The 12,725-nt window shown below is 38.5% G+C and overlaps 1 protein-coding gene across 2 annotated transcripts in view; it reads right to left on the bottom strand.

The window, feature by feature from the left end:
• LOC134533560 (sialin-like) overlaps positions 1-12,725 on the bottom strand; it is a 111,217-nt gene that overhangs the window by 77,861 nt on the left and 20,631 nt on the right. Inside the window, exon 5 of one of the 2 annotated variants that reach the window (XM_063371097.1) lies at positions 12,148-12,359. The exons of the other annotated variant lie outside the window; for it this stretch is intronic. Within the exon in view, the coding sequence (XP_063227167.1) occupies positions 12,148-12,359 (212 nt within the window). The remainder of the gene's footprint in view (positions 1-12,147; positions 12,360-12,725) is intronic. 2 annotated transcript variants of the gene reach the window in all.

Genomic DNA, 12,725 nt, shown 5'->3' with positions numbered 1-12,725 from the left:
CTCACGCCAAATGAACTGTCTGCTGCTGGGCTCTTGAGGATGAATATAAGCTTCCGGTTTATGCCGAAGGAAAGTTCGAAGTTTATGTTCCTCTATCCATGCTTCTTGGATTAGCTGAGGACTACAAGCATATAATCATTAATTCGAAAAAAGAGCTCGTACTGCTTCTAGCCAACACGCATATAAATGCAATTGTCGCCGCTACAGAAAACCCTCAAGATGTCTCGCTAACACTACAGTCTATCGAGTGGATGCTGCCCCACATCCAAGTGAGCACCATTGAACGAGTCAATATGTTGAAGAACATATAAAATGGCTAGAACTTCGATGTGCCATTCCGATCCTGGAGCCTGGAAACTTATCCTGGCTTGCCTCATAGTCAGCGTATCAATTGGATAGTTAAGTCCAGCTTCGCTACGGAAAAACCAAGATACATCATCGTCGGGCTTCAGACCGGAAGACAGCTCAATGCAGGAGTAAGTCGCTCCTTATTCGATAACTGTCAAATACGTAAAGTAAAAATATTTTTAAACAGCGACAGCTATCCATATGTTGATATGAACATGGTCTTTGAAAGTGGAAGATTTCTTCTCGCATATCAAATGTACGCCAAGTTTCAGCAAGCTTACTATGGGCGGAGAAAGTCACCGACAGTTTCAAGAAAGTAGTATAGGTTGGCCGGTCCGGAAACAGGCGCCAGGCGGTGGTGCGTGGTGCCGAGCCACATCTCTGACGTCACGTCCATCTCTGGCGTCACGGCGGCCATCTTGGATAAGCGTAACGGGACACAGCGTAACGGGACACAGCGTAACGGGACACAGCGTAACGGGGCATAACGTAACGGGACAAGTAGATCACGGCGGCTATTTTGGATCCGCCATCTTGGATCCGCCATTTTGGATGACGTAATTGTGTTTTCTCGAAAATTCCGGTGATGTGTTTTCCGCCATTTTGAATGATAACGTCACCGTTGCAATTTTCGTTACGGCCACCATCTTTAATTTTTTATTTATTATCCGATTTTAATGAATTATTAATAAAAATTACTTTTTCGACACGGAGCTCAGAGTCCTCGGTTCGAACCCGACAAAGGCAAAAAAAAAATGGCGACCGATCCAACCCTCACAGTGGACGCAGGCAGACTGACCCCCACCACTTATGTCAATGCACATATACCATCAGGTAGTATGACAACATGTCCGCCATCTTGAAATTTGGACGCCATCTTGAAAATCTTTATTTATTATCCGATTTTAATGAAAAAAATTCCAAAATTCATCAAAAAATTAACGTATTTGAATTCTGTTTTATTATATCGATGTACGTCCTCGGTTAGATTCCCAGCGAGAGTAAACGCTCGATCCTTCCTCCATGAAAGCCACCTAGACTGATCTACCACCACCAGTACCAAGGTATATATCATCAACTGGTATGACATCATGTCCGCCATCTTGAAATCACCCGCTGGAGATCATCATCTTGTTTTCGTCCGCTAGAGTGTGCTGATACCATGTTAGTATAAGTATCTAGTCACCACACCTTTGTCCTTGACCTTGAACTTTGACCTTGACCTTGAAATTTGACCTTGAAATTTGACCTTGACCTTGAAATTTGACCTTGATCTTGAACTTTGACCATGACCTTGAATTTGATTTTGACCTTGAAATTTGACTTTGTCCTTGAAATTTGACTTTGTCCTTGTCGACCATCATGGATCCGACATTTTATGTTCAGTAAATGCTACCAGGAGCTACCACCTGCTGGAGTACACCATCTTGTGCGTGTACTCGTATTATAGAGTACATTTCCATCTGGTTAATTTTATTCTAACCCGCTACAGTGCAGTAATCATTTATTAACGCGGTGCCCCCACCATCTTGAAATTCGGACGCCATCTTGAAATCATGTAATAATGTAGCTAGAAAAGCGGAAAAAAATCCAAAATTCATCAAAAAAATCACTCATTAACTTACATATCGATTTGATCCGCTCCAGTCCTTGGTTCGACCCTCGATCGTTACAATAATGTTTAATTTTATGAAAAAAAAAATCAATAAACCATGTTCAAAATTCTTAAAGAGACTTTAAATCCTCTACTACCATTATCCTATCAGACATCAAGACCACCATATTGGAAATTCGTAATTGTAATGCTAGAGATTCGGGAAAAAAAGTTCAAAATTCATTAAATAAATTTGTAATCTATATACTGATTAGATCGACTAAGGTCCTTGGTTCGATCCCTGGCCGATACAAATCAACTTTAATTTTAAAAAAGTACCAGAAAAGTGTAAGGTTCGAGAAATAAAACACCTAAAAGTCTTTTACAAACATAATATTTATTACACAATTTCTATCCTACTACAGAATCACTTGCGAAAGCCAGCAATCTTATAAACATTTAGCCCTGCATAGATGTGCAACGACTACTTCTTAGCTCCAAATGGCTCCAAATGCTCCAAACGGTCTTCAAATGGCTCCAACAGCTCCAACAACCTCCAAATGCTTGACAGCTCCAAATGGCTCCAAATGCATCAAAAGGCTCCAAATGCTCCAACAGCTCCAAAAAAAGGCTCCAAATGCTCCAAATGGCTCCAAAAGGCTCCAAATGCTTGACAGCTCCAAATGCTCCAACAGCTCCAAAACAGGCTCCAAATGCTCCAATAGCCTCCAAATGCTTAACACAGCTCCAAATGGCTTCAAATGCTCCAAAAAAAGGCTCCAAATGCTCCAATAGCCTCCAAATGCTTAACACAGCTCCAAATGGCTCCAAATGCTCCAAACAGGCTCCAAATGGCTCCAACTGCCTCCAAATGCTTAAAATAGCTCCAAATGGCTCCGAATGCTCCAAATGGCTCCAAATGCTCCAAATGTCTCCAAATGTCTCCAAATGGCACAAATGCTCCAAACGGCTCCAAATGCTTTAAACGACCTCCAAATGCTTGACAGCTCAAAATGCTCCAAATGGCTCCAATTGCTCCAAATGCTCCAAATGGCTCCAAATGTCTCCAAATGTCTCCAAAAGGCTCCAAATGTCTCCAAATGTCTCCAAAAGGCTCCAAATGCTTGACAGCTCCAAATGCTCCAACAGCTCCAAAAAAGGCTCCAAATGCTCCAATAGCTTCCAAATGCTTAACACAGCTCCAAATGGCTCCAAATGCTCCAAAAAAGGCTCCAAATGGCTCCAAATGCTCCAAACAGGCTCCAAATGTCTCCAAATGGCACAAATGCTCCAAACGGCTCCAAATGCTTGACAGCTCCAAATGCTCCAAACGGCTCCAAATGCTCCAAATGTCTCCAAATTGCTCCAAATGCTCCAAACGGCTCCAAATGCTCCAAATGTCTCCAAAAGGCTCCAAATGCTTTAAAAGGCTTCAAATGCTCCAACAGCTCCAAAAAAGGCTCCAAATGCTTGACAGCTCCAAATGGCTCCAAATGCTCCAAATGTCTCCAAATGGCTCCAACAGCCACCAAATGCTTAACACAGCTCCAAATGGCTCCAAATGCTCCAAACGACCTCCAAATGCTTGACAGCTCCAAATGCTCCAAATGGCTCCAAATGCACCAAATGGCTCCAACAGCTCCAAAAGGCTCCAAATGCTTCAAAAGGCTCCAATTGTTCCAAGAGCTCCATCTTCAATTGGTTCCAACTGATTCCAATTACTTTTCTTATCGAACTTGGCATGATTACTAACATGTCTTTATAAGTATACATTTTGACTGGCAGTGGTAACGTATTTTGCACTTTTAATTTATAAGTTTTATTTAGAAATCAGATTTCGATAAATGGTAGATACCATTTGGAAAGAAAATATATTAATTTATCTTCAAGTTTATACACATACATTTAATTTAAGCCATTATTGTATGTAGCCAGCTTCCCTCAGTTCTTTGAGTATGATGGATATTTCTTTAATGTTCGAATAGTTTCCTGCACAAATCGATCCATGTAGTAGTCGTAGCCTGTCAACCAATATGTTAGGATCTTCCCATGAGGTATAATCAATCTCTTCTGCTGCGTTCATCATCCTTGCATGTTTATAATAAATATTATTATCTCTGGTGTCTTTCGTTTTAACACCATCCTAAGGTCACTTTCGTCATCGTGCCAGTGATTATCACAAGCTTGATCAGGATAATTTATTTTATTACGACGTTTCCATCGTTTTGGTCTCAAACCACCATCACAGTCTTCGCTCTTGCATGCTTTTGGTGCTTCAGCACAGTACTCAATCATGTCAACCTTAGATGTGTCAGCACAGTCTTCGTTCATGCCAGCTTCTGATGTGTCACCACAGTCTTCAATCATGTCAGCACCACAAACTTGATCAGGATAATTTATTTTATTACGTCGTTTCCATCGTTTTGGTCTCAGACCGCCATCACAGTCTTCGATCTTGCCTGCTTTAGGTGCTTCAGTACAGTACTCAATCATGTCAGCCTCAGATGTGTCACCACAATCTTCAATCATGCCCGCTTCAGATGATTCATCAAAGTCTTCGACCTTGTAAGCTTCAGATGGTTCTCCATCTTTCTCATTTTCATGGAGACGACTATATATTGGAGTAAATATATTTTCATTTCTAATGTGGTTACAACTTCCTTCGTTTGTTTTAAATTTTAAATTATTATCTTGATCTAGATCAGTAATTTTAGCATTAGCTTTTTCGCCTTCGTTCCTCTTCCGCGATGTTGTAGCCCAGTCTTCGTTATCTTTATTCATCTTAATTGTACAGGTCTTGTAATGTCTATCCAAGTAATATCTTCTACCAAAGGATTTCTGACAATGACTGCAATAAAATGGTTTTTGATAAGGACCCAAATTACACTCGCTTCTCTCATGTCGTTTAGCATTCTTTCTCAAAGTAAACACCTTGCTACAGTATCTACAGTGATGACGTTTCGATACAACAACAAATCCCGAATCAGGATTCATATTGGTTACTGAGACTAATGCCAGATGCAAAATAAGAGTTTTAAATTAGATATATTACTTAAATAGATGTTTTTAATTATTTCATCAGCGAGAATTAATTTATCTCATTCAAAGGGACTTGTTGCAAGTAGTTCTGCTTTTCAACAACAGATGTCGCTACATGTTACTTGCAGGTAAATAATATTTAGTTCTTTTATGCGGGATGCGGGATGCTCACTAACGATCGCAATAGAACGATGGCTTCGCTAGACTCCAAGGAGAAGGAAGTTCGTCCATCCTGTTAGTGCTTCTTAGATTTCTCAGAGATAATTTGACTGAGTAATGATATATATATTTTTTAAATTTCCGCCTGATAAAAATATTACAAGTGATGATTAAGTAGCAGAAGTTCACTAATTATATGCAACCTTGAATAAAAAATGACATGCTTCATTAAGTAAAAAAATCCTTCATGCAGAGATAAATTCCTCATCAGTAACCAGAAGCACTCGGAGAAAACCATCAGATGTCTAGTCAGGAATAATCAGAAGCACCCAGAGAAAACCATCAAAATATTGTCAAGAATAATCAGGAGCACACGGAGAAATCCACCATAATACTGTCAGGAATAAACTGGAGCACACGGAGAAAACCGCCATAATATTGACAAGAATAATTGGAAGCACACAGAGAAAACCGCCACAAGTTTTCTTTGATATCATAAAATTTTCAGGAAAAAATAATAATAAATAAAAATAAATTAATAAAAATTTTTAAAAAATAAAATAAAAAATACATACAATTCTGGCTTGTACTAGAACTATATCTTTGTTCAACAATGAGAAGTTCACAAGCTAGCAGAATCTGTTTATGTATTTTTTTATTTTATTTTTTTTAATTTTTTATTAATTTTAATAAATGATTACTGCACTGTAGCGGGTTAGAATAAAATTAACCAGATGGAAATGTACTCTATAATACGAGTACACGCACAAGATGGTGTACTCCAGCAGGTGGTAGCTCCTGGTAGCATGTACTGAACATAAAATGTCGGATCCATGATGTTCGACAAGGACAAAGTCAAATTTCAAGGACAAAGTCAAATTTCAAGGTCAAAATCAAATTCAAGGTCATGGTCAAAGTTCAAGGTCAAGGACAAATTTCAAGGTCAAGGTCAAATTTCAAGGTCAAGGTCAAAGTTCAAGGTCAAGGACAAAGGTGTGGTGACTAGATACTTATACTAACATGGTATCAGCACACTCTAGCTGACGAAAACAAGATGATGATCTCCAGCGGGTGATTTCAAGATGGCGGACATGATGTCATACAAGTTGATGATATATACCTTGGTACTGGTGGTGGTAGATCAGTCTAGGTAGCTTTCATGGAGGAAGGATCGAGCGTTTACTCTCGCTGGGAATCTAACCGAGGACGTACATCGATATAATAAAACAGAATTCAAATACGTTAATTTTTTGATGAATTTTGGAATTTTTTTCATTAAAATCGGATAATAAATAAAGATTTTTAAGATGGCGTCCAAATTTCAAGATGGCGGACATGATGTCATACTACCTGATGGTGTATGTGCATTGACATAAGTGGTGGGGGTCAGTCTGCCTGCATCCACTGTGAGGGTTGGATCGGTCGCCATTTTTTTTTGCCTTTGTCGGGTTCGAACCGAGGACTCTGAGCTCCGTGTCGAAAAAGTAATTTTTTTATTAATAATTTATTAAAATTTTATTAAGTGAATTTTTTTATAAATTTAAAAAAAAATTTCATTAAAATCGGATAATAAATAAAAAAGTTAAAGATGGCGGCCGTAACGAAAATTGCAACGGTGACGTCATAATTCAAAATGGCGGAAAACACATCACCGGAATTTTCGAGAAAACACAATTACGTCATCCAAAATGGCAGATCCAAGATGGCGGATCCAAAATGGCCGCCGTGATGTACTTGTCCCGTTATGTTATGCCCCGTTACGATGTGTCCCGTTACGCTGTGTCCCGTTACGCTGTGTCCCGTTACGCTTATCCAAGATGGCCGCCGTGACGCCAGAGATGGACGTGACGTCAGAGATGTGGCTCGGCACCACGCACCACCGCCTGGCGCCTGTTTCCGGACCGGCCAACCTATACTACTCAAGAACAAGGCTCCGTTAATGGTGTTTGAAGTTTCCAAACAGGATGATCAAATAAATTCAATCATCATAGACTGTAGGATCGAGATAACGACTAGCAGAAATATTCCACCAAACACCTATGCTTTTTGTCTGATACTTCACGATCGGCTTGCATCGTACAATTGTCGAAACAAACTTGTGAAAATTCTGACATAAATTCTGTTTTGTTTTCGATAATAATTTAATTACGACCGAGCATTGCTAGCGACAAGATGTACTGCAACCTGCAAGGTTTCCAGAGTCAAAATGGATTCGTGCTCAAGGAAATTAGTGTCACCTCCGGAGACAAGTCTCAAACTCGCACTTTCCGACCTTCGTATCCTTGGAAACTACTAGACGAAAAAATCAAACGGTCGAATGAATGGCTATGTAAATATTATCACGGACTAGAGTGGGACGAAGGATAAATTCCGTACCACCAAGTGAAAAACACTATTGAAGATTTACTAGACCAAAACGAAATAATCTACGTAGTTGGACCTGAACAATAGAAATGGCTGAACAAGTTGTGTGAAGCAACTGTTGAAATTGTAGACCTACAGACCGACTACGGCTGTCCTTCCCTGCGCAAGCTTAGTGCAATATATGACGCACAGCCACGCGACAAGTTTGTACGTGTCTGTGCCTGTACAAACTCACAGTTAATGCAGAAATGGCACGCACAGTGTTAGTAGGAGCCTGCTTATATAAAAGGCGTACATCCGTTCGTGCCTTCAGTTGACGATCGACCTGCAAGAAGATGTTTACGTTTCATCCTGCTAACTTGTACGTGAGCGTAAGACCTAGCTTCAGTGGTGTCGACTACAGCTACTGGGATGCCGGATATGTACATACATATACCGAAACCTGTAATGGAGGCGCTCAGCATTGGCGGTTTGCGCAGTTTCCTGTGTCCTACGAACCGACTCAGCAGCTAGTAGATTGTAGCAAACTTGGAAACAGCGTCGTCTATCACAAGAGACCGCACACAATCCTTCCTGCTAGCATCGGTGAGGTAGTCGCCTCGTCTGCAACACCAAACATTATCGTGTTGCAACCTGTTGCGTCCTGTGATGCTTCTACGCAGACGTCCAAACGACTTGCGTCTCGTCGTCGAAGTTCAGGCAGTGAATCTGTTCCAACTAGCACTGAGCCAAAGCCCAGGCGCAGACGTGGTCACAGACGCCATCGACCATGTCTCGCTAGAGATTCCAACGTCGCAGAAGATGACCAGCTGGAAACCTGTGTTCCTGATCCCGTGACCTGCAAACCAGTTGGAACCGGAGTCGACGAGGCAGTTGGAATCGGAGTCGACGAGGCAGTTCATGTGTCATTAAAGACTTTGCTTGCGAAAATGCTTAATTCCTTAATCTAATATGTATTTGTGTAAGTTTTATAAATAAATGTGTAAAACTTAAACTTGTGTGTTTTTATTGCTTTAATTTTAGGGTACCTAAAAAAAATATTTTTAAATACAGAGAATATTTTGACTCATGTAGTATACCAGTAGACCGCGTGTATAAAAGCGAGGTACAGACGACTGGACCCTCAGTTCACCTCTGGCCGCGGTGCAGTACGGTCCTGCTCTCTTCAGTAAGTTTCGTGAGATTTAGTTACTGCTCCAATGTCGACCGGGATAGACTGTTTACCGTCAGCAGCGGGGACCGCAATGACAGCAAAAAATGATGGAGTCGGAGATCCCGATACCAGCTGCCAAGGAGACAACGATATGTGCTGTTGCACCATCAGCTGAAGTTTCAACATCAGCACTGAATACTTCAATTAATGAAGATCGTTCAGTGTGTCAGTGAAAATACTGTGGCGCATAATTTACTAGCACTTCAAGCGCGCGCAGACATGAAATAAGTAGTTGTCCGAATAATTTACTGAAAAGAACAGAGTTTCAATTTAACAAGTGCAGTAAACTAATTTCACGTCTCGATAGCTTACATCGTCATTATAAAAAATTCTCCGAGAAAGTTAGGTGCAAGTATAATTAACATGGTTATTGTTTTGACTCGTGTTGTACCAGGTAATGAGAATATATAAGTGAGACCCTGATGATATGAACTTCAGTCCATCTCTGGCTTCTGCGATGAACGGATCGGATAGTCAGACTTGACTAATGTAATAGACCAGTATCTAGCTATTCTTGAGAACTCGATGGCGTCATTACCACTATCAACACTGATCTGGTACGAAGGTCTACCATCATCAGTGCAGAGCCCGAAGACAACGTCGTCTACAGCTACACCTGCTCTCTCAGCACAGCAGGAGATTTCGACGCATGCAACATCTTCCGCAGAGCAGACCTCAAAGGCTTCAGAAGTTAACATTTCAGCAGTGTTACAATGGTTGTCAACAGTTTTAGTGACATTGATGAAGGAAGGAGCATCCAACGGTGTTCCATCACCCAACTGTTTGTACTGTGAGAAGATCAAAAACTTGAAATTACGGGATTATGTAATACACAATTGTAATAATAACTCTGAACGCATTAAATATCAGTGCAACAGGTGTTTAAGCAAGTTTATACACTATGGAAGATTAAAACGACACCTCAGGAATTGTGATAGACTGGCTGTACAGTCATCCGAATAAAGCTGTATATTTTGTAACAAAACATTAGAAAATATTCAAAGTGCAAAAAGACATGAAATATATCACTGTCCTTTTAATGAAGTCGATAATTCGTCTTTGTGTGATAATTGTGGTGTACCAATATGTCGACCTGATAAACAGAATAGACATTTACAGTCATGTAAAGGACTTAGGTACTTAATACAATAAAAGGACTGTTTGAATCGAGAAATCCCCAAGACTTTAGTAATTTGACTGTGTTTTTTTGTACTTGTAGTTGTGTAGAATTTATGTAATATTTGTTTTTTGTTTTTTAAAAAAAACTTGCAGTATTTTTACTTTTTCAAACCTGTCACTTTTGTGCCATTTTATTAATTAATGTTGTTTTGTTTATTGTTTATTAATCGATTCTATAGGTAAATTAGTGAGTGATTTCTTTATGAGTTTATGGGTCAATAAATACATATTTCCAAGATGGTTGACATAATGGCTTACTGTAGGCTGGTAGTATAGGATTTTAAGCCTCTTTAAGAATTTTGAACATGATTTATTGAATTTATTATTTTTTATATAAAATTAAATGTTTTTCATCAACCAAAGATCGAACCAAGGACAGTAATCGAGATAATAAATCAGAATATTGATTAAAAATTTATTTAATGAATTTTGGAATTTTTCTTGAATCTTAAACATTAAAATTACGGATTTTCAAGATGTCGGACATGATATCATACTAGGTGATGATATATGCTATGAAAAAAGTGGTGGGGTCAGTCTGCCAGCATCCACCAAGAGGGAAGGATAATTTTTATATTTTTGCTTTCACCAGGTTCGAACCGAGGACTCCGAGCTCCATGCCGTAAATGTATGTTTTTTTAATTGTTATTAAAATTTTTATTAAGTTTTTTATAAATTTTAAAATTTTTTTCATTAAAATCGGATAATAAATAAAGATTTTCAAGATGTCGGACGTAACGGAAATTGCAACGATGACGCCATAATACAAAATGGCGAAAACAAAATGCCGGAATGTTGGAGAAACAAAATGACGTCATCCAAGATGGCGGATCCATGATTGCAGTCCAAAATGGCCGCCAGGGTCAAGGTCAGGATCAAAGGTCAAGGTCAAAGGTCTAGGTCACAATCATCCAAGATGGCCGCCGTGACGTCAGAGCAATTGGTCATTGACACGGCACACTGCACCACCGCCTGACGCCTGTTTCCGGAGCCCCATTTAAATACTACTTGCGGCCGTAACGAAGTGCAACGTTATGTAGTGGGGTATTCGATTCCAAGAGAAAAAATATTGTGGGAAACAAAATGTCAGCAATACAAATTTGCGAAATCCTAGATGGCGTAGAAGAAAATGGCGTATCCAAAATAGCCACCAGGGTAAAGATCAAAGGTCAAGGACATTTAATAGGGTTGCCATGACGTTACAATCCAAGATGGCAAACATAATCCACATTCCCCAGCTTCGGACCTGGTGCAGGAGCCCCCGTTATATACTACTCTTTTTGAAGTCTGATGTGAAAATTAATTAAATTAGCAGGATTGTTTTTCTAAGTATATAACGTCTTTTAAAACATTCTTTTATTTGAAAATTATTTTTAAAAAAATTTGTGCTGTAATCTTATCATTTTTTTATCTCTAAGAAATAATTCTCACACAAAAAAAAACCTTATTTTAAGGTTTTTGAGAACAGATGTATGGCTAAACTATTAATTATTATTTTATTATTATTAAAGATATGTTTATTCTCTTTGAATACTATCCCATTTAAGAGAAGTATTAATTCTCAAGAACTTTAGGATGTTCATTAATTTTATACACGTGTGTACCGATTCTTTCACCATGTGGAGTTTTTATATCGATAAAGAATACTATTTGCCGTTCTTTGTTTTGAGGTGAAATCACTGTAACACATATATTTTTAACATCCTGTGAATATTTAAATATAAGCAAAAAAAGTCTAAGCGATGCTCATTTATTACCATATACGTATGTGTTTCAAGACATGTAAATTACTTATTTATTCAATAAATGTTATACTGTCTTATTATGAAGTATCTAAAACAGATATCATTGCTAGTATAACGAGTCAAGTAATTAAGAAGGTGATTTACACATAGACACGTAGACAAGATTGTTGCTTATAAACCTTTTCTTATAGAAAATTATTAGCATTAATAAAAAACAGAGCAACATCTTAATACGTAATAGTGGTACAATGATAAAGTTAACACTGTTACAAAATGCCATACATAAGACAGTAAATAAATCACTTGTTTGGCTAGCATTATCGCTTGTCTTAATGTTACTATGTTGAAATATTCCCAGGGTTAAATATTTATAAAATCCAAGATATGGTTTTTAAAAACGTCATGGAAGAATGGAAATTATTTGGCATAGACTGGATAGGTTATGTATTATCACATTAAAAACAATGCCGAATATAGGTATATGTAAAACCACTGCCGTTACTTACGTCAGTTATTTTGTTCACTCTTGAAGTGATATATTCCTTCTCCTCTTCAGTTATGTGAGGGTGTGTCTGTGGAGTGTCGTAGACAAAAACCAACCACAAAACCAGTGACGCCGTACTGATTCCTCCATACAAATAAAACGGGAATTCCCAGCCATAATTTTCGATAAGAACTCCTGTAAGGCTGGCTGAGATAATGTGGTCAATGTGATTAGCTGCAAGCAAAATAAGTATTTCAAATTTGTAAGTTGCGCCTTACGTCTTTTCGACGAGTACGTTAAAAAAATTGGTTGTCTGTAAAGTCGGTTTACGGACGATAGTTCAACGTGACGTCATAACAAAACATTGATGAAATGATTGATCCAGAAGAAAAGGAAATATCATATTCGGCCTGAGACTGAGCCGTAATAGGTTTTTGCAATCAAACCATTTAGGCATTAAAAATATTATATTCTTTGAGGAAGAATTTTTTTAAAATTTTTCTATCTTGTGCATGATAAAATCTACCTCTGCATACTTTTATGAATAAAATTGAATCATTTTTATTGAATTATCACTATTTTGTATGGATACAAAGGAGT

Source organism: Bacillus rossius, chromosome 6 (assembly GCF_032445375.1).
Source record: "Bacillus rossius redtenbacheri isolate Brsri chromosome 6, Brsri_v3, whole genome shotgun sequence".
NCBI lineage: Eukaryota > Metazoa > Arthropoda > Insecta > Phasmatodea > Bacillidae > Bacillus > Bacillus rossius.
This window is presented reverse-complemented; position numbering and strand designations above follow the sequence as displayed.